The sequence below is a fragment of the Molothrus aeneus genome, chromosome 11 (assembly GCF_037042795.1).
Source record: "Molothrus aeneus isolate 106 chromosome 11, BPBGC_Maene_1.0, whole genome shotgun sequence".
NCBI classification, from domain to species: domain Eukaryota; kingdom Metazoa; phylum Chordata; class Aves; order Passeriformes; family Icteridae; genus Molothrus; species Molothrus aeneus.
The window spans coordinates 17,644,339-17,664,367 of NC_089656.1; the positions used below are offsets into that span (position 1 = coordinate 17,644,339).

The 20,029-nt window shown below is 40.5% G+C and overlaps 1 protein-coding gene across 2 annotated transcripts in view; it reads left to right on the forward strand.

The window, feature by feature from the left end:
• CDH13 (cadherin 13) overlaps positions 1–20,029 on the forward strand; it is a 460,254-nt gene that overhangs the window by 423,046 nt on the left and 17,179 nt on the right. The window contains exons 11-13 of one of the 2 annotated variants that reach the window (XM_066557779.1): positions 5,596–5,738; positions 15,605–15,838; positions 17,305–17,520. In XM_066557779.1, the coding sequence (XP_066413876.1) occupies positions 5,596–5,738; positions 15,605–15,838; positions 17,305–17,520 (593 nt within the window). Of the gene's footprint in view, positions 1–5,595; positions 5,739–15,604; positions 15,839–17,304; positions 17,544–20,029 lie in introns of those variants that run through there. The other variant, XM_066557778.1, reaches the window with a different exon arrangement.

A 20,029-nucleotide genomic window follows, 5' to 3' on the forward strand; every position in this document is an offset into this window, starting at 1 on the left:
GTTTGGGTGCATATTTGGGTGTGTTTGGATCATATTTGGCTGCAGGATGAGGATGTGAACAGTGCTGCTCTGCCCTGCCCTGCCCTTTTGGGAGCTGTTTTGGGAGCTGTTTCCAGGCCAGGGGTTCCTGTGGGACTTTGGTATCAGCCAGGGCACAGCTGGGGCTCCCTGGAAGCTGCCAGAGCAATCCTTGCCTGGGAGCAGCCACAGTCCAGCAGAGCTCTATTGATCCTGATAGATTAAAACTTCCCCTCCTGAGCCACTTCCAACCTCCTTTCTGCCCCTCCCTTAGGGAAAAAGAGAACTGGAGAAGCTGGAAAATGTGCTGTTTCCCAGCTGTGTTCAATACTGCCATTTCACTGCTGGATCTGCTGGGCTCTTTCAAAAATTTCCCAGTTTTTCAAGAGCTACCAGGGCAGTTCTTGAGCATCCAATGGATTTGCAGTGGGAGCACAGGCACAAAGAGCAGGCGTGTGCAGAAACTTTGATAGAGTTTTGCTGCCAAAATCCTTCTCTGGGTAGTTTGTAAAAGGCCCTGAAGCTCATCTGATGCTGATTAGCTTTTGAGGCACAATTGCTACAATGAGAAAACTTTTACTGATTTGCATGTGTTGACAATTATTCTAACAGTAGCAACCTGATTATACCAGTGTGTTAGTCCCAGATATGGTGTATTATTCCCTAGCTTTAGGAATAATTCTGATAGTTATGGCCTCTGGCTTCATTTAACCATAGCCCTAATCACTTCTGATTAAAACACACATAAATGAGTTTGTGGATTTTTTACTCTTTTTTTTTTCCACACCTCAGCTTCTAGAGGGTTTTTTGCCCCAAAGGAAAGAAAAAGAGAAAATTAGGTTTCAGCACAAAGTTTGAAAGACTGTACAATAATAATGAAAAATATTTTCATTTCCAGAATATTTTATTTAACCACCTCATTCATACAGTTTTATTATTTTGATTTGATTAATTGTTGTAGGTTTTGAGATTGGATTTATTTTATTATTCGAGTTGCAATGACTCTCCTGTTCCTTTCTTCACATTTACCAAGGGGTTTACACCATTATTTCTCCACACAAATAGCTAATTAGTCAACCATTTTCTCATTTGACATTTCTCAGTGGCGGGGGACTGCAAACTGAATTTCATCTGATTTTTCATCCTGTTTTGATGGTATCATTGGAGATTGAGGGTGTGATGAAAGCCAGCCTGTTAAACCCCTGATGTGACAAACAAAACAAAGCTGAGATGAGGAATCTTTTAGCTGAGATGGGGGAGATGGGTGCATGGTTTTCTGCAGATGCAGACAGGAGCAAACCCTGCCTGCAGAGAGGCACAGCCTGCAAACCCTTCCCTCAGGAACCTCCTCCAGGGCCAGAATCTCTCAGGCAGTGGTTTTATATCTGAGTAAAAAATGGAATCCAAACCTCTGTATTCACCTGCACCTCGGAATTAATGCATCCGATCAATCCACATTGTTTATCAGTATCTGGAAAAAACAAAAATAAAAAAAAAAGTGAATCACAGAATAACAGAAAGGTTTGGGTTGGAAGAGCCCTTAAAGATCATCTCATAAAGATCATCTCATTCCAGCCCCCTGCCGCTGGCAGGGATGTCACCACTGGACCAGGATGCTCCAGACCCCATCCAGCCTGGCCTTGGAAAATGAAAGCCCACAACTGCTCCAACAGCATTGTTCCAATGGCTTTAATGCCACAAATATTTTAAAATTTAAAAAAAAACCAAAACAACCAAACAAAAACAAACAAAAAAAAAGAAAAACAAAACAAAAAACCAAACAAAAATAAAACAACAAAAAACCCAAACAACAACAACTAAAAAACCCAACAAACAAACCCAAAACAACACAATCTTGGAAGCTGTATCAAAATGATCTTTACAAAATCAAATGTCAGTATAGTGACATTACTCTAATATACATTAGAGAATTGCTTTTATTGTTCATTTCACATAGGATAGGGATTCGAGACCCAGCTGTGCAAGGCTGGGAATATACATATATATATGTATAATATATAAAAATATATCATATATTAATTTATATAAAAATATATACACATATATAGATGTACATTCCCAGCATATATATATGTATAATATATAAAAACATATCATATATTAATTTATATAAAAATATATACACATATATAGATGTACATTCCCAGCATATATATATATGTATAATATATAAAAATATATTATATATTAATTTATATAAAAATATATACACATATATAGATGTACATTCCCAGCATATATATATATATATATATACATACACATATATATATGGGTTTTGCCCTCCCCAAAGCTTTTAACCCAGCCTGGGAGGAGGAACACCTTTGTTATCTCATGGCCAAAAAAGCAGAAAAATTGCAGTGTGTCCCCAGTAATGAGTGTGGAGTGTGGTTCAGCTGGAGAATTGCTGTGCTGCAATAAGGTTCCCTTTCTGCTCCTCCTGGTGCCATATGCTGCCCTAATTAGTGCAGGCAAAAGGTAATGAGAGCACAGTAGAGAAGAGGGAGCTCCATGGGAAGCAGGCTGATCTCTAAAACTCTGCATTATGTCATCCCTATATAGAGCACAATAGAGTTTTCATCCAGGTTTTTAATGTTGCACTTATATTTTGGGATGGTTTTTTATCTTTCTCTGAGAAGCACCAGTGCTTCCCTGGGTGTGGGTATTTGTGCTGTAATTGCTGCATCAGTCTCTCCCAAAAAACTCTGAACTTTTCCCAGGGTTAGTGCCTCATGATTTTTCAACCAGCCTTGATGCAAAGCTGTTCATAAATTTTAAATAATTTCCATATATCTGCTTCTCTATTTTAGTTTTGCACCAAGTGCAAATTCTGATTTGTGCTCTGCTGTGCATCCATAGCCTCTCTGTGTCTCTTTGGAGCTCTGTGTTTCAGGTGTGCACTGGAACATTGGGACAGACAATTTCCAGTCTGAGGGAGCTGCTTTTGCTGCTCTCTTTGCAATACCTGCCTGAGACAGCACCAGGACATGAACCCAGAGCAAGGGGGTCACAGTCAGCACATGCTACACCCACCTTCCCTTCCCTCTTGTCACACAAGCCCTTGGGAGCTGGGAGCTGTTGGCACAGTTTAATTTTTTTTTAAAAAAACCTACAATGAAATAAACTCCACGAGCAGCACTAAATTGCAGTGCTGCAAAGCAGAATAAAACCAAACTAAAGAGTAATTGGCACAGCAGAGAGCACAACTCTCTGCATATCTGATACATCCCTGTGCTCAGGAGTGAAGATGCAGCAGGTACATCCAGAAAAGTTCATGTTTAACCACCTAAAAAATGGTCTGATTATAAAAGCTGCTGTGCAATCAGATCCCACCAAAGTCAAAAGTGGGAAGAGAATCTTTGCATTGGAAACTTCTATTTTTATCATGGTTTTTATGATGGGTCCATTCTAAACCTTTGCTAGCAGAGCCCTCAACAAATGGAACAAAAACCAATCAAATGTACTGCAATATGCTCTTACAATAAGTAAAAATGTGGTGGGAAAGACAAAGTGCTACTTTTACAATATCCTGTGCCAAATCACAGGTTATACAATCCAGGTTTTTATTTGCACAGCCAACAGTGCTTTGTAGAGCAATCAGGGAAGATAATACAATCCATTTTACATTCTCATTACTTTAGAAGTGTTGAATCTTCTGAAATGGTTTCGGGGTTAATTGAGAATTTGCAGTTTTGCAATAGACTAGGGATTGTTTAGGCTGCCCTTGTTCCATATTTTTGCGCATACCTTTGTGGCAAAGTTATAAAAACAACAATAAAAGAAGAAACAAAGAAGTGAAATGAAATGATCTGCATTGTTTCTCTTCCAGGCACTGATTTTTGTGGGAGATAAAGCTGAGGTATTGATTAATGTTTAAATGGCTATTAGGAGGAAGGACGTGTTGGGCTGATGGAACATCTCACTGTGCACTAATGCTTTCCTTTGATTCTTTCCCACATATTCCCTAGGGGATAATTTCTGCTCCTGGGGAAGCCAGTGCTGAAACTCTGAGTTACCTTTTTGCCAGCATTAATAACCCAACTATTTTCCCTATTTATCTCTTTTTCTGCATAAATTCCAAAAGTTTCTGGTTGCCAGATCTGCTCTTTAACTTATTTTGACATCATAAGAGCTCATAAAGATGTGTAATTTTTCCTGGCTGCATATGCTGAAGTTTTGATGATCGCTCTGCCTGAATATTCCTGTGCACCACAGTCAGGCTCAGCAGCCCCCAAGAAATTTCATTTTTCAAGCCTGAAGCAAAGTTATGGTAAAAAGCAGCAGCATTGGTAGGGCTGTCTGTCAGCACTTTGTTAGAGGCTGTAACTTTATTTCGTTTTACCTTTTTTTTTACCCCCTCAATAATGTCTTGTTTTTGCTTATTCCCTCGTATTTGTAATGATAATTTTTAATTTTTTTTGCAACATTATCACACAGGAATTTCAGGTGAATTCACTTTCAGGTGAATGGCACAGTGAGGTACTGCCTTGGCACAGACCCATTAAATAATAACAGGTTCCATGTCAATTACTGGTAATTTAAAATGCCTATAAAAGGTTGTATGGTGGTTTATGACCTATAACAATTCACTACAAAAAAGATAAACAGGTTATTATCCCAGGTATTGATTATATGATTGGAGTTTTGGTTTAAACTATAAACACTTTTAATTGGAGGGGGAATTGGTGTCAGTTAATTCAGCTCTGGGTTGTTCTTTACTTAATATATTTAACTTTGTATAGAATTAGGCCCTAATCATGAACATTCTTTTATTTATTGCTTCAGTCAATCTCAGGGAAGTTCCTGGTGTGTAAAATCCACAATCTCTCTAAACATCTCCAGTTTTGGGGGGTGAATATTTGTGCTGATGAAAGGGGGAAAAGCACACCAAGGAATTTCATATTGAGGCATCTTGAAGACAGCATTCCCAAACTCTGACTGAGGCACCGTGGATGTGGCTGAATTTAATCAGCAGGAGGAGGAAGCTCCAGATCCCACAGTGCAGAACAAGAGTGTGCAAACAGGGCTGGGTGTAACTACCTCCCCCAGACCTGGTGAATTCATTGTCTGACTCCTTTTGCCCCTATTCCCCGCAATTTAGAACAATTCCAGTTCACCCAAAATAACTAATGGTAAGAAAAAAAAATTAAAACCACTCAAATGTAAATTAAAAATACAGCTTCTAGTCCAACTGGAATTTGGAGTCTGGAAAAAGGAGGTGTGTGACAGGATTCATGAGGTCAGTGTGGGTGCAGAAGCTGTTGGAAGGGTTCTGGCTGTACAACACAGCAGTAGGAAAAAGGTCCTATATCATATCCTAAATATTGATTTCTCTGCTAAACTTTGGGACACACACATATATATATATATATCCAAAGGAATGACTCAAACCTCTAACAGCACTGAACTGTCTCTAAGGCAAGGCACAAGCTTAAATTGTGTTTTTGCAACGTGAAGAGATCCCCTGTGAAAGCCACTGAGTGCCCCGACAGATTCTGTTGCATTTGTTTGATGTTCAGATCCATAATTTGCTAACAACTCTGCCCTTTTGTTCAGGTATTCAGTGTACAAGGACCCAGCAGGGTGGCTGGAAATCAACCCCACCAACGGCACCGTTGGCACCACGGCAGTGCTGGACAGGGAATCTCCCTTCGTGCACAACAACGTCTACACTGCTCTGTTCCTGGCCATCGACAGTGGTGAGTGACCCCTGGGCCAAAACCCTGAATTCCCTGCTTGAGATGCTCTGTTCTGAAAGCTGCACATGATGCCTCAGGTTTGGCTTTTCTATTTCTCACATTCTGTGCTGCTTCAGTGTGTGGGTCTGGGTTCACATCAGGGGATGCTGAGCTCTGGGCACAGAGCAGGGACACAAAACAATTCCTGCTCCAGCTGGGCACCAAGGACAAATGATCCAAATCTCAGCCCAGGAGCACAAACACCGTGGGCTGAGAGAGAAAAACAAGGATGGGACTGCAGGGGCTAAAGCTGGAATGGGACAATGAACTGCAAGATGCAAATGGAGCAGAACTGATCCCAGGGAGAGACCCCGGGAGCGCTCGTGCATTTTGGGACCATTTTGGGTCATCTTGGGTTCATTTTGGGACCATTTTGGTTCACCTTGGGTTCATTTTGGGACCATTTTGGTCCATCTTGGGTTCACTTTGGGACCATTTTGGTCCATCTTGGGTTCATTTTGTGCCCATTTTGGTTCACCTTGGGTGCAGCCCTGGCTGGGCTCTTGTGCTGCCCAAGGTGGATCCATTGAGGAGATCCTTTTAATAAATCCCTGCTTTATTCTTTAGCTCTGCCCAGCCTCTGCTCCAGCTCAGCCTTCCCAAGGCATCACAGGTGTAAAATTAACCAGTGCTGCAGCACTTCTCTGCATGGCCACCTAAATTTATTAGAGACCATTTTGGAAACCAGAAGAAAGAGGAATTAACTTGAAACTTGCAAAGATGAATTAACTTGAAATCTACAAATTTATAACAGCTTTAATTTAGCTTTGTACCTTACAGATTTATTCCTACAGTGATGTCTTAATGCTAGGTGTAATTAGTCTAGAAACGTTCTTGGAAATGTAATAAATCATCCTAATCAGAGTTAATTTCTTCACAATATTTGAGCAGTCAGCGTGCCTGAGGCACTTAAATACCAATAACAACTCATCCTTGATATGCCGGATTATAATCTATTCAATACAATGACAGTGACGATAAAAACACAACTAAACTCCTTGTTAAAAAGCAACAATTTTTGCATATGGTGTGTACTAAAGTTCCTCCTGTCAAATAGAATCCAAATTAAGCTATCTAAGGAAAATTCAGAGAGTGAGTCTGGAGCAGAGAAATAAAAAGAAAATCCTGAACATTCCAAATCTCCTGAGCTAAAGGCACAAAATAAATAAAAGATTTGCCTGTAATATAACAGCTAATATGCTAACACTTTTTCACAGCTGCAGCTGGTTTAGCCCTGGTGATGAATTGTAAAATGCTCTTTTTAAGAGAGTAATTCTACATTTTTGCAAGCACATGACTCAGGGAACATTTGCAGGGCCTGACAGGAGAAAGAAAATATCGCCTTAAGTATACCAGAAAAAAAATCTGCTGAGGAGATGATTTACTTCTATATTAATATACATATTTTCCTTAGGAAATTTCTGGGGGAAAATGTAGCACTAAACATATTTCTGTCTTTTGCTTGCTATTGGATTTTTTTTTCTTTTTTAATGCATCTCAAAATCAGGTGCTCTGGGAAATGTCATCTCACAATGAAAGTAAAAATTTGGGATATCACTGAGAGGTTACCCAAAGGACAAAGTTGTGTTTTAAAGGTGAAGTCAGATATTGTCACAGGGAATAGATGGAGAAAGGAGATGAGTGTTCTTGGCTGTGGGAACCAGCCTGAGTAACGTGGATTTTGGGGTCACCTTTATGCTGCAACTTAGGCCTTGCTCGTTTATTCTAAACCCAGAGCTTCACTGCTTTTAATTCTCAGATTTTTTTTTTTCCATTCTGGAAAAATGAGAGCAGGGGAAGCTGTGCTGGACAGCAGAGCGAAGGAAACCTGTTCACTTGGGATTCTGAGGCAGCACCTGATTGCAGCCCCTGTAATTGTGTTTATTTGTGACTCTGGCAGTGCAGGAGTTCATCTTCTGCAGCATTATTGACTCCTGTGAATGCAATGATTACAAACCACACGTGTGCACCCAGGACTGTCATGCTAAGGGTTAATAATGATCTTTTCCTGCCATCAGCAGCCCTGCCACACGTGGGAATGGGAATAAACAGCAGAACTTAATTAGCTGATATTAACCTTGTGGCCTGCATCACCTCTGCATTAATTACCAGGCAGCTTGGGGAGCAAATTCAACTTAGAGATGGGCTGGGAAGTGGGAAAATTTCCTGCTGGCCTGGATGAATAACTCTGGCCAAAGCAGCCAAGGAGGTTTTGGAGTTGATCTCAACAGGCTGAGGCTCTGCCCTGTCCCTGCAGGGACAGCTGGGACTGACAGCATCCCTGGGAAGTGTTCCCAAATTTGTTTCCAGGCTGACACTGTGATCTAGCACTGCTGGGAGACCCACTTTATCTCTGCAGCCATCAGAGCTAACGTCCAACTTGAAATATTGCATTAGATGAGAAACCAAATTGTGGGAAAATGATATGAAATGCATACAGAATTACTTCAGGACTCTAAAAGAAGGTTCTGTTAACTGAAAAAGGGGAAAAAATCAGATTGAACAGAACTATCTGCACCTCTTTAGAGCAGCATTGTCCACAGACTGCAGACCTCTCTCTTCAGGTTAATAAGTGGAACCTGTCTAATGCCAGTGAAAATGCCTGGGACTTCTCAGTGAGAGGGCAGCCAAAAGCAGGATTAAGAACTGCCAAATGAAATAGGGTAATAAAGTCAAAATTTAGAGGCATTTCCAATAGAGCAAGTCATTTGCTTGGGCTAACTGATTTGTGGTGAAAAGGAAGGAGAGGAATAAAAGAAATACTTTAGCAGGAATTCTTTTTTCCAAAGCATTCAGTGGAAGTTTTTATTTCCTTTGGCCTCTCAGCTCATCTCTGAGTCAAATCTGAGATGGCACAGGCACTGGGGAAGTCTGAGCTGCCACAGGCTTTCCTTCCCTGTCCTGGAAATACAGAGAGCTCAGGTAATGCCCAGGGCACTGCCCAGCGCTGGGAACTGGCACCCAGAGCAGCTCCCAGCAGAGCAGGCACTGCAAGATCTGGGATCATCTTTACCAGAATTTATAGTGAATAACTCTAAAATCATACAAAACCTTGTGCCTTAGCCATTGCTCAAGTGCACAAGCCATATTCTAAGACATAAATCCAAATATTAATTGGAGTTCATAGCATTTACATGCTCACAGAAAAGGTTCTGCTGTCCCATTGTGTTCCATGCTCGCCCCTTTATAAAATAACCTTACATTTGAGTGCTGTCCTGGGGGAGGAGTGCAGACAGCTGCAAACAAACCCCACAGTGATCCTTTTTCCTTTTCCCATCCCCTTTTCCTGGTGCCAGTGGAGATTCTGTCACCAGTTCCATCTTACTCCTGGTTATTGCACTTCAGTGCAGGGAGCAAGTGCCAGGGCATTTTTTGAATCTGTAAAGTGTTGGATATTTCTGTCACAAGTAAAACCTGGGGCTTTGTGCTTGGTGTTTCTTTATATAAACTTGTTACATCTTTATCTTTTTTTGGGATGTCACTTTACCAGTAGGACAGGAGCAATGCAAGGGGCATAGAAAATGCAGTCACTCCACTGCAGGGAATAAGTTAGATCTTTATGAGATTCTTTTTGACCTTTAATACCTTTAGATATTATTTCTCAGCATTATCAAATTAACTGCAGCCAAAGGTGGTAAAGTATGAATCATGTTATTCCTGATCCAAACAGTTCCTGTATCTTCCCAAACACACTTGAAACAATGTGTAGCAGCAAATTTGATGGAAATAGTGTTAATTTATAGGTAATAAATTTTGACCTTTTATGGGGATGCATTACACTTAAAAAAGGACTTTTTGGAAGAAATATCCTAATTTTCTCAGTACATTTGATTTCAGTAAAAGGTCAACTTAGTGTCTTTAGAATTTGAAAACTTTTTATTAAAGACCTGTGTGACCACAGAGTCTCTGGCCTATTAAAGAAGAAATTAAACACTGGTAGGAAATACCATGCAGCAGAGTGAACACAATAAAGTGTCATGAACTGTGTTTAATCTCTGAGAATGAGCTGATAATGGGGCAAAGTCGGGTTTATGCAAACTTGGGAAACATTAACAAAAGTGCCAAAAACGGTGATCATTTCATTTGGCCTCTAATCCCTGAACCCAATGCAGCATCACAGCGTTGTTGGGAGCTTTTCTGCCAAAAGGGATTTTGCTCATTCCATGAGAGGAGAAACCATTTGGATTTGAGAAACCTGTGTGGAACAGACCTGCACCTGCATGTTTTTCTCATTCAGCCATGCTAGAAACTCTGCAGGAAAGGTCATTTTTTTTTTTCCTGTATTCTGAGAGTTTGAGTCACAATCTGGAAAAAATAAGGGAGGAGGAAACCATGGCTGGAGTTGAAGCTAAAAAATACCTGAAAAATGTGTGAAATCTTTAAAAGATAAAACACCATTTCCTTTTAGAGGTGTGAAAAATTTATCACCAGATTTACCTTATTCATGCAAGAATCACTCTTTTTTTGTGCAATTAATATCCCATTGTGTAGCCCTTTGCTATCTCTCTAAAAAACAAAATCTTTGGGTATTTTTGGTTGCTTGACCCATAGAAAACCCACCTGTGTTGTCCAAGGCTGTCACCTGGTGACAAATAATGACCCACTAATTTTGCTGGTTGGGTTGAATGCAAAGTGAAGTTGGATTCCACTTTTTTGGGGGTGCTTGGATGCCACCCCAGCGGGATCCCACCTAAAGAGAAATATTCTCCCAGTGAGTCTGATCCAGTGTGAGCATTCCACCTTCCTTCCTTGCCATTCCTATCAGCAGGGAGCTCCTGCGGCAAAATCTGGGAATAGAACTTCAGCTGCATTAAACAAAGAAATAAATATCATTAAAAGTCATTTTAGTTGTGAGTTCAGGGTTTGCCTTGAGCTACACTGGCAGTTTAAGCAAAAATCAACTTGCACCTTGCTTCTGTGGCTGTGGGCAGCTGCACTCGTGAGCTGTGGCGCTGCCTCGCTTCTTCTGAGCAAAATGAAGGAATGGTCAATCAGGGTCTAGTTCCCACTTTTTCCTGGGTTTCCAGTGTTCCCAAGCAAACCTGAATCCCATTTATTGTGCAGGTCTTGGCACTGCTAATCACTGGAAAGAAAACTTTTTATGCTGTGCTCTGTGTGACGAGCAGGAACACACAGCACCAGGAAAAGCTGAGTAACAAAGAGATGTGAGGCCCTGTGCAATTAGAACTTTTCCTGACAGGTATCTGACCTGTCTCCTCTCTCCATGATGCACATAATTAAATTACCATAGATTGATTCCACCTAAACCATGCTATTTTTGAAGAAATCAGGCAATTAGTTACCATGGCAACCCAATTAAGCCAGTTTTATACCCCTTATCTTAATTGCTGTATTAATTGAGAAGAGAAAATAAATTGAAGACTCATCCTTTTCTTGCCATTTTACATTTCAGTAAAATATGAATTGCACACAAAATATTGTTTTAATTTGTCATCATGGACTCATGATTGGAAAAAGAAATGAGAATGTTGAAAAAAGTATTTAAGATGGATGGCATATGTCAGTAGCAATTGGATATGCTGAAAGAGCTGGGCTCTTCTGAAATGTAATTACTCAAAAACAGGAGCTGCATGTTTTATTTGAGGGGATGAATGAAGGGTTGGAACTTTGGAAGAAGCCAACAGCATTTATGGATGTCCTGATGTTGTGTCACACACAGATATTTTTTATTTTATATATATTTTATGAATATATTATATATATACACACAATATATTATACATATATAATATATATTTTTCTATACATTTATATATATATATTTTATATATATTTTCTATTTTATTTTCTATAAATATATTCTATATTTACTATATAAATTATATATATTTTATATATTTTATATGTATTACATATTATAATTATATATTTTTATATATTTTATATATTATATATAAATATATGCATATTTATTTATATATTCATTCTATAATTATATTTATTTTCAATTATTTTACTTATATATATTATACTGTATTATATATTATATATTATATATTATATATTATATATTATATATTATATAATTATATTATATAATTATATAATTATGTAATTATGTAATTATATATTATATATATTTTATATATTTACTATATACAATATATTTTTATGTATTATATAGAAATGTATAATATACAATTTGCATTTTATATATTTTATATTTCACTTTATATATTTTATAAAATATTTAATAATATATTTATTATATATTTTAATTATATATTTATTTTATCTATTTCTTTTATATCTTTCACAAAGCATCTGTATGTTAATATAGATGGAAAAAATGCGTAGGAAATTTGAATTCATGGGGAATTAGGGACAAAAAGTCAGCACCTGGCTTTGAGGAGAGGAGTTGTGTGAGCAGCACTCCCAGGTTTTGGTGTCCTCCCCTCTCCTGGTTCCATTTGCTGTGGCTGAGCCATGAGTGGAGCTCACGCTGAGCACGGGGCTCCCTGCACGGGGTCCCTGCCAAAGCTCCGAGCACACACAGATTCTCTGAGCAGAAAAACAGCATATGGAGGGGAAGAAAACCCCAGTGTGAGGGATGAGACAGAGATTTGTGTTTAGATTCTCAGAGCAGCATCCCTAGAAAGCATGAGAAGCACTGTTCTTGTTGGAGGAGCAGCGTGTCATTTGTGGGACTTTATTAGTTCTGATATTATTCTGTGCAGCTTTTCATTGAGAGTCAAACATTAAGAGGACACAAAGTATCTTTTTCTATAGCATTTATTTTCAAACTAATTTTTTCAACTGGTGGTAGCAACATGGTCATTTATGCTGGCAGCACTAAAATCCAGTTTAAAATCCACATTTCCTGGTAACAGCCCCTTGCATTGGAGACTCAGTTCACCACCAAGTTGCCACTTTGCTTTACTGTGAAATTCTCCATCCTTCAGCCTCTGTTTAGCAGCTTTTACCCAAAGAAGCGATGCTGTTTCACTCCTGTGATGACCAGGGTACATCCCAGATGTGCCACTTCTGGGAGTTTGGAATTCTTTCTGTCCCCAAGGGCTCTAAGGGCACCCAAATATTTAAATGTTCATCCTCAGGAGGGATGGCCAGTTCTGCTCAGTGGCAATTGGGATCACAGCTCACTGAAAAAGCTTCTCCCCAGGACTGTTGGACCCTTTAGGTCTTGCTCTGCTCATTAATTCTGCTCTCAGCCACAAGGTTTGACAATGCAAATTAACAGTTTTACTTCAGAATTAAAATATTCTATGGGTAACTTTCCTTTCAAAATCAAAGGCGTCTGGGGATCATGGGATTTTGAATTATTTCAACAGCATAATGCCATCAAATTTATGAAAGTCACATATTCCCAATGGATGAGTTGTGGCCATTTTTGTTTGATTCATTTCGTGTTACATTTTTATGACGTGTGTTAACAAGCTCCAGTTTATGACCCTGACATTTGCTTGCTTTTCTTTTGGAGGTCTTCATAAATCAACGAAAGATTTTTTGTTTAAATCATTATAAATAAACCAAGCAGAGAATAAGTCATTGAAATGGACAGAAGCAATTTCCTTTCACTCCATTTTTTTTTTGTGTGTAATATTTGCCCAGCCCCTGAACCATACAAAGAGTGGAACATTTGCACAGCAGGGAGAACACAGCCATATCTGTGTGTGACAAAATAGCAGGACATCCATAAAGCTGTTGGCTTCTTCATTTCAAAAGGCAGATTTTAATATCACTGACTTCAGAGAAAGATAAGAAGGGCAGTGCATAAGACATTATCAGTCCAGTGTGGAAATAATGCATTCAAAATTAAAGACAGCAGTTTAATTAAGTGCATGAAAGGCTGGCTTTTATGATCATATTTCAAATACCAGAATGTCTTTTCATCCATTCTGCCATATGACTTTACTTAATAATATATCAAGAACAAAAAACGGATGGGAGTCTTTCTGTAAATTCAATTAGTCCAATAAAAAGTGAAAAATAGTTTCTTTTTCATTAAAAAGAACTCAAGCCTAACCCTTCTGATGACAAAGTGTGAGATGGGAAGGGAGGGCAGGGCTGGAGAAGGATGAACGTTCAGCCTTTGTGATGCATTTCTGCTCGCAGGAAACAGATGAAGTGTCACCATTAGTAACATTCGTTATTGAAAGGACTAATTGCATTCTGCTGCAGGCAGCAGTTCATCAGATCCACACCACGGGGTACTTGCTTCTGCCCTGGGATGCTCTCCCAGCACAGCAATAATTCAGTTTATTTCAATATGTTGTAGATAAGTTTCCTTTTGGAAGCCTGGGTTATTGGGCTGCTGTGGGTGGTGCTGAAGGGCCCCTCTTGCAGGGCTGAGCTGGAAATGCTCTGGCAGGTGAGCTGCAGCCCCCTGAGCCCATCTGGCAAGGGTTTATGTGGGAACCCCGGTCACTGAGAATTTCAGAGTTTCTGTACTGATGGACACTGACCCCACCACTGCATTCGACCTGAAACCATAAAGAAATTCCACAATTAAATAATAGAACTGTTATGAGTGTGTAGTTTGAATGGAAGTGTGTAATATCCCATAGTAGAAAACTTTGAGTTTAAAGCTTTAGAATATAATAATAGTTATAAAACAAAATAGAAGTTTTAAAGTAGAGACATCCTTTTCTTTACCTTCTTCTTCACCTTCTTCCTCATAGGTTTAAATAGTTTAAATTAAAAAGTCCACATTATGAGTCACAAGTAGTTAGTTATTAGGTTAAAAATATAAATTATATAGGAGTAATTTCTTAATTTAACAGTTTATCCTAATAAATCCTTATAAAGAAGGAGATACAGCTGCATTTTTACCTTGTGAGTAGAGTTCTGTAGAACTCACAACTTGTAAGACTGTTCTGCTCAGGGAAGCGCAGGGATCACACTCCCCTGTGCTAAACCAGAAATAAAAAAGAGGAATAAACAACCCATGAGTGCAACATTTCAGTGCCAGTCACAGTAAAGGACAAAATGTGCACTCAGAACTCTCGGAGGTGATTTTCATGGGGTGCCAAAGGAGCCGCAGGCAGCGTGTGAGTGGCTCAGCCAGGCTCTCCTCTGCAGGTTATTGCCACCTGTCAGCTCCTGGCTCAGCCCTAGGACTGAGCTGCTGCTCCCAGCAGGCCAACCCTGCCTCCCCAGCTCCCCCAGTGCCACCAGGGCTGGTTTGTCACCCACAGCCCTGGCGCTGAGCCCTGCAGTGCTGAGTGAACACCAGGCTCGCCCCTGCAGCTGGCTCTCGGGTCAGGCTGGCAAACCGCTCTGGGAGGTTTGAGAGCACTGCTGGCCCAGGGTAAATAACACACCTCATTTCCCAGAGCTGCCTCTGGCAGCTTTCAGTGCTGCTGACAGAGCTGCACGGGGCCCTCAGGGCTGGCAGGGATGATCTGGTCCTGCTCTGCTTCTGGGCACCCAGCTCAGAACCTGATTCCTGCCTCCTTTTCCTCTCACTCGTCTTATTCTTCATTCTTTGAACACTGTGCTGTCTGGGAGATGGTTCCCAGTATGTTTCTCTCAGTATGTGCTGATGAACAGATTCTGTTCCAGATATCTATTCATGTCCTACTCTCATTTTAACTTCAAAATATTCCTCTCCCAGAGGTTTCCTTAGAATAAATTTCCATACTGTAGAGAATCAGACAGGCTTCATTCTGAAAATCAGCAATGAATTTACAAGGGTGACTCATCAGGTTTTTTAAGCAATAATTTCCATATAAAAGAGGTAAGAACAATAAAAAATTATTTCCCTTTGCAAGCCTGCAGGTGCAAATAGGAGCAAGAGTTTATGGAAATGTGATTTAATAAACAGATGTTTGTTTTTTTTCCTCTAGGTAACCCTCCTGCTACGGGCACAGGAACTTTGCACATCACCCTGGAGGATGTCAATGACAATGTCCCATCCCTTTATCCAACGCTGGCAAAAGTTTGTGATGATGCAAAAGATCTCAGGGTAGTGGTTCTAGGAGCATCAGACAAAGACCTTCATCCCAACACAGATCCATTCAAATTTGAGCTCAGCAAGCAATCCGGCCCAGAAAAGTTGTGGAGAATCAACAGGCTTAACAGTAAGGCTGGAACTTGGATTTTTGTGTATTTATTGTATTTGTTTGTAATTTTTTTTGTGTGTATTTATTCTTCCCACTCCTCCATCCCAGGGCACTCCCCCTGAGGCACTGGGGGAATTTAGGAGGGGTTTTGCATGAAAGTTGTGCAGGATGGATCTACCTAAAGAAGCTGCTGCTTTACCCTGTGCTGGGGCTGCTGGACCTGTGGGACACCAGTTCTGAAACCTGAAACTTCTTCTTGTGTTGGCTGAACTTTGCTCTCTCAGTTTTTCATTAATCTCTTGCATTGGCTGAATTTTCTTGCCTCTATTTTGCATTAATCAGGGGCTATTAATAACGGATAATTTTGTGAAGATTACTGCATCTCATGGCACACAATTGTTTTGTACAAGGCTTTGCTGTAGGACAGCATGGAAGTTTTGCATGGGCTTTAGCAATGTAATTGAAAAACTTCCTAATTTTAAGTATTTAAACCCTTCACAAATAAAATCTCCCAATGCACTGGGACCTTGCACAATTGGTAAGAGGATCATGAGATTGCAGAAGGTTTGTGTGTCAAATTGTGGGCACAAAGTACAGCTTTTCTTCACAATGTAGGCTATTCCTGTTTCTTTTCTGGAATGTTTTATTCTCTGCCACTCTCCAGTCTTTTAGTTCATGTCACAGCCTTAGAAAAACCTAGAGATGGATGTGATGGCTGTACTGGCTGCAGGACAAAGGGGAGGAGCTGGTTTTTTGGCTATTCTCCAAACATCAAACCACCCCTGTGTCACACCCTGACAGAATTATCACCCCCACTGGTGCCAAGAGCTGCTGTGGCCTCAGTTCCCCAGGTGGAGCAGATCCCTGGCTTTGGAAGGGGCTTCCCTTCCCTTCCCTTCCCTTCCCTTCCCTTCCCTTCCCTTCCCTTCCCTTCCCTTCCCTTCCCTTCCCTTCCCTTCCCTTCCCTTCCCTTCCCTTCCCTTCCCTTCCCTTCCCTTCCCTTCCCTTCCCTTCCCTTCCCTTCCCTTCCCTTCCCTTCCCTTCCCTTCCCTTCCCTGGGAAATTGAGGAAGTGCTTCAGCAGTTTTCCCTGTACTTCCCAGTAAGAAGGGTGATTTTTTCCTTTGGCAAGTAAATTTTTTATCTCTTCTTGTCATTTTTGGGGTGACTTGCCCCCAAATGCATTTCAATAGTATATTAGCTTGCACAGGCAACTTCTGCCAATAATTTACAGACCAAATCATGTATTTAAATAAAAGGGGTTCTTACAAGTTGTTCTTTTGGTGGGGTTTGGAATAAGTTTGTAATTAGATTTAAGCCCATGAAAGAATTTCAGTACTGCCTCTTCCCTCCAATTCAATTATTTTGTTGTTTTTCTTAGAGTATTCTCATTTTCTTCCTGATTTCCATGACTAACTGCCATGTCTGATGTTGCTTGCAGACTCCTTCACCAACATTTGGATAATTGTCCCCTTATCTTTGCAGATACCCATGCCCAGGTCATCCTGCTGCAGAACCTGAAAAAGGCCAATTACAACATCCCCATCTCAGTGACAGATTCTGGGAAACCTCCTCTGACCAACACCACAGAACTGAGGTTACAAGTGTGTACCTGCAAGAAATCCAAAATGGACTGCAGTGCAAGTGATGCTCTCCACATCAGCCTGACCCTAATCCTCCTTTCACTCCTCAGTTTATTTTGTAAGTCTTTTGCTGAGCTCTAAGTCATGAAGTGTTGTTTTCCTGCTCATTGACACTCTGCATCAGAAAACCCTCCAAGGGAGGAGTGAAGTTCACACATTGATATCATAATGCTGGAATTTTTGGGTTCTTTTCCCATGAGGGAATAGCTGTGAGAAAGGTGGGGGGTGTGGGGCTTTTTCATAGTCAAAAAAACATATAAATGGATGTCTGATTGTCAAATTAAGAAATAGAAGCAATAATTTTAAGAGGAATCGAAGGGAATCAGAGCTAACATATGATAAAGTGAGAAGTACCAGCTGTAGTAGCAGATTTGTGCAATGCTTGCTTTCATCTCTCCCCATTTGAATTCAATTCAAGCCCAGAAAGAGGAGATTAAAGGTGTTCCTGTAACAATGGCTGTTCTGGGTCACCAGGAAAACGAGGCCTGTCTGCTTCAATCTGTTCCTCCACATAAAATGTGCAAGTGACTGGAACATGAGGAACTTATTTGAGATTCTGGGCTTAGAACCACCCAGAGCTGGTAATCAAATGGCCAGGCTGGCTTGGAGGGCAGAGAAAACTGACAGCTAAAAGGAATTTCTGCTGTTTCTGAGAAAGCTTTCCAAATGAGATTTACAAAATTCCTAACTTGAATTGGGAGTGGGAAAAAAAATCCCGGAATGACCCAAAATTAGGAATTCAAAGCCATGGAATCCAGAATTTAAACAGGACATGTCCCTGGGTAGTCCTGTGACAGCTGCCAGCAAACTTTTTGGGGCAGTGTTAGTTCTGAATTCCTATCTGTTTCAAAGGAATAGCTGTGTCCTACAACTATGACAGTAAATCTGTTATTTAAGGACTGTTACCTTCATCTTCTATTAACAGAATACATTGTAAAGTGACTTAAAACCTGAGCCATGGTGAAAGGCCTGGGATTCCCCATGAGATAAAATGTGCCCTGGGGCAGGGGGGAGGTCGAGGCAGAGATCCCCTCCACACCTGAGGCTTGGTGTGTGCCTGAACACACATCCTGCCCTGGTTTCTTCTCCTTTTATCCCAAAAGCTTGGCGTGAAGGTCGTTGTGAGCTGCTACCAGCTGATGTTTGTGGTGCTCTTTGAAGATGAAAAGGACTATATAAATGCTAAGTGCAAATTCCTGTTCTTAGTCTCCATCAGTGGCATCTAAAGGATCTGTTTTGGCTCTGGTTCAGCTGGGCTGGGCTCAGTCTCCTGGAACCAAAAGCAACCTTCAGCTGTTAGGGGCAATATGTTAAAAATATTTGACAGGGTGTGACACCATTGCAGCAGGGATATAAATGTGCAGCCCATTGATTCAAATATATTCTTGTTGCCACTTCATAAATGTTGCTGCTGCTACACTAGGCGTGACTTTCACCACTGGAATTACTTTCTTATCTGATGTGATTTGCACTTGAACTTTATTTACATTAATTCATCTGCTCAGAATACAAAGGGGTAGAGAAAGGCTTTGTACTTTGGGAAGTTGCCGTGTTCATGTTGATTCTTTACAGCCCCCACCAAGAAGCCCTATCATTTGAATTATAAAGCCAGTTTTAAGTATTGGAAAGCACTTTTTGAGTTGCTCTTCTTGGCTGCAGGTCTTGTCCAGCTCAGCTGTGGGTGGAATACACCCCAAGGGCAGCCCAAGGCTATTCCATGGCTGTCATTCCACCTCTGGAACTGTTCCCAACCCTGTCTGTGCAAAGCCAGCAAACACCACAACCCCCCTGAGCATTTTCCTCAGGTGTGCACTGCACAGAGACAGAAAGGAATGGGGCTGGGAGCCAGTTAAAATAATGTGGTTCTGTGCTTGAACTCCTCTGAAATGTGCTGCTATCGCCCCGTTCCCAACTCATTTCCACACACAGATTTTTTATAACTGTGATTAGCTCTATTGCAATGTTTTGTATAGTCCAAATATTTATCAGAGTAATCAAAGATTATGATGCCATAAAAACAAAGAGAACTTTAGTGCTTATTGAACAGATGAAACGTCCCATTTCTAGTGGCAAGTTATGGGTTTAATTTTAGCAAAAGCCCTTACGTGGCTGACTTTGCTCCCAGTGTTTGTATTTTATGAGGCTCTTGTTCCTGGGAGGTAAATCCTTCAGTCAAATGAACTTTGTAACTCATGCCAAAGTATTTCTTTTTGTATTTGACATCTGGTGTGAGGATAGATAGCCCTCTGAAAGAGCTGCTCCTGGTGAAAGAGCCCTGCATGAATTTCTCTCCTGTAGAAAACATCTTGGTATTATCATTTAAATGGTGCAATTATTAGCTATACTTAGAATATGTGCCTCCTCAGTAAATCATGAAAGAAGTCAGATGTGGCAGATTTCTGAAGTGTCTGAGCACACAAGTGAAGAGCCTGATTAAAACTGAAATGGATGCAAAACCCAGCAGTTCCTCCCATTCTGGAGACATCCTACTGTGCTCACTATATTGAGGGATAATGGGATACAGACTGCACACTTGCCCAGAAGCCCCTGGGAAGGTAGATAGAGCT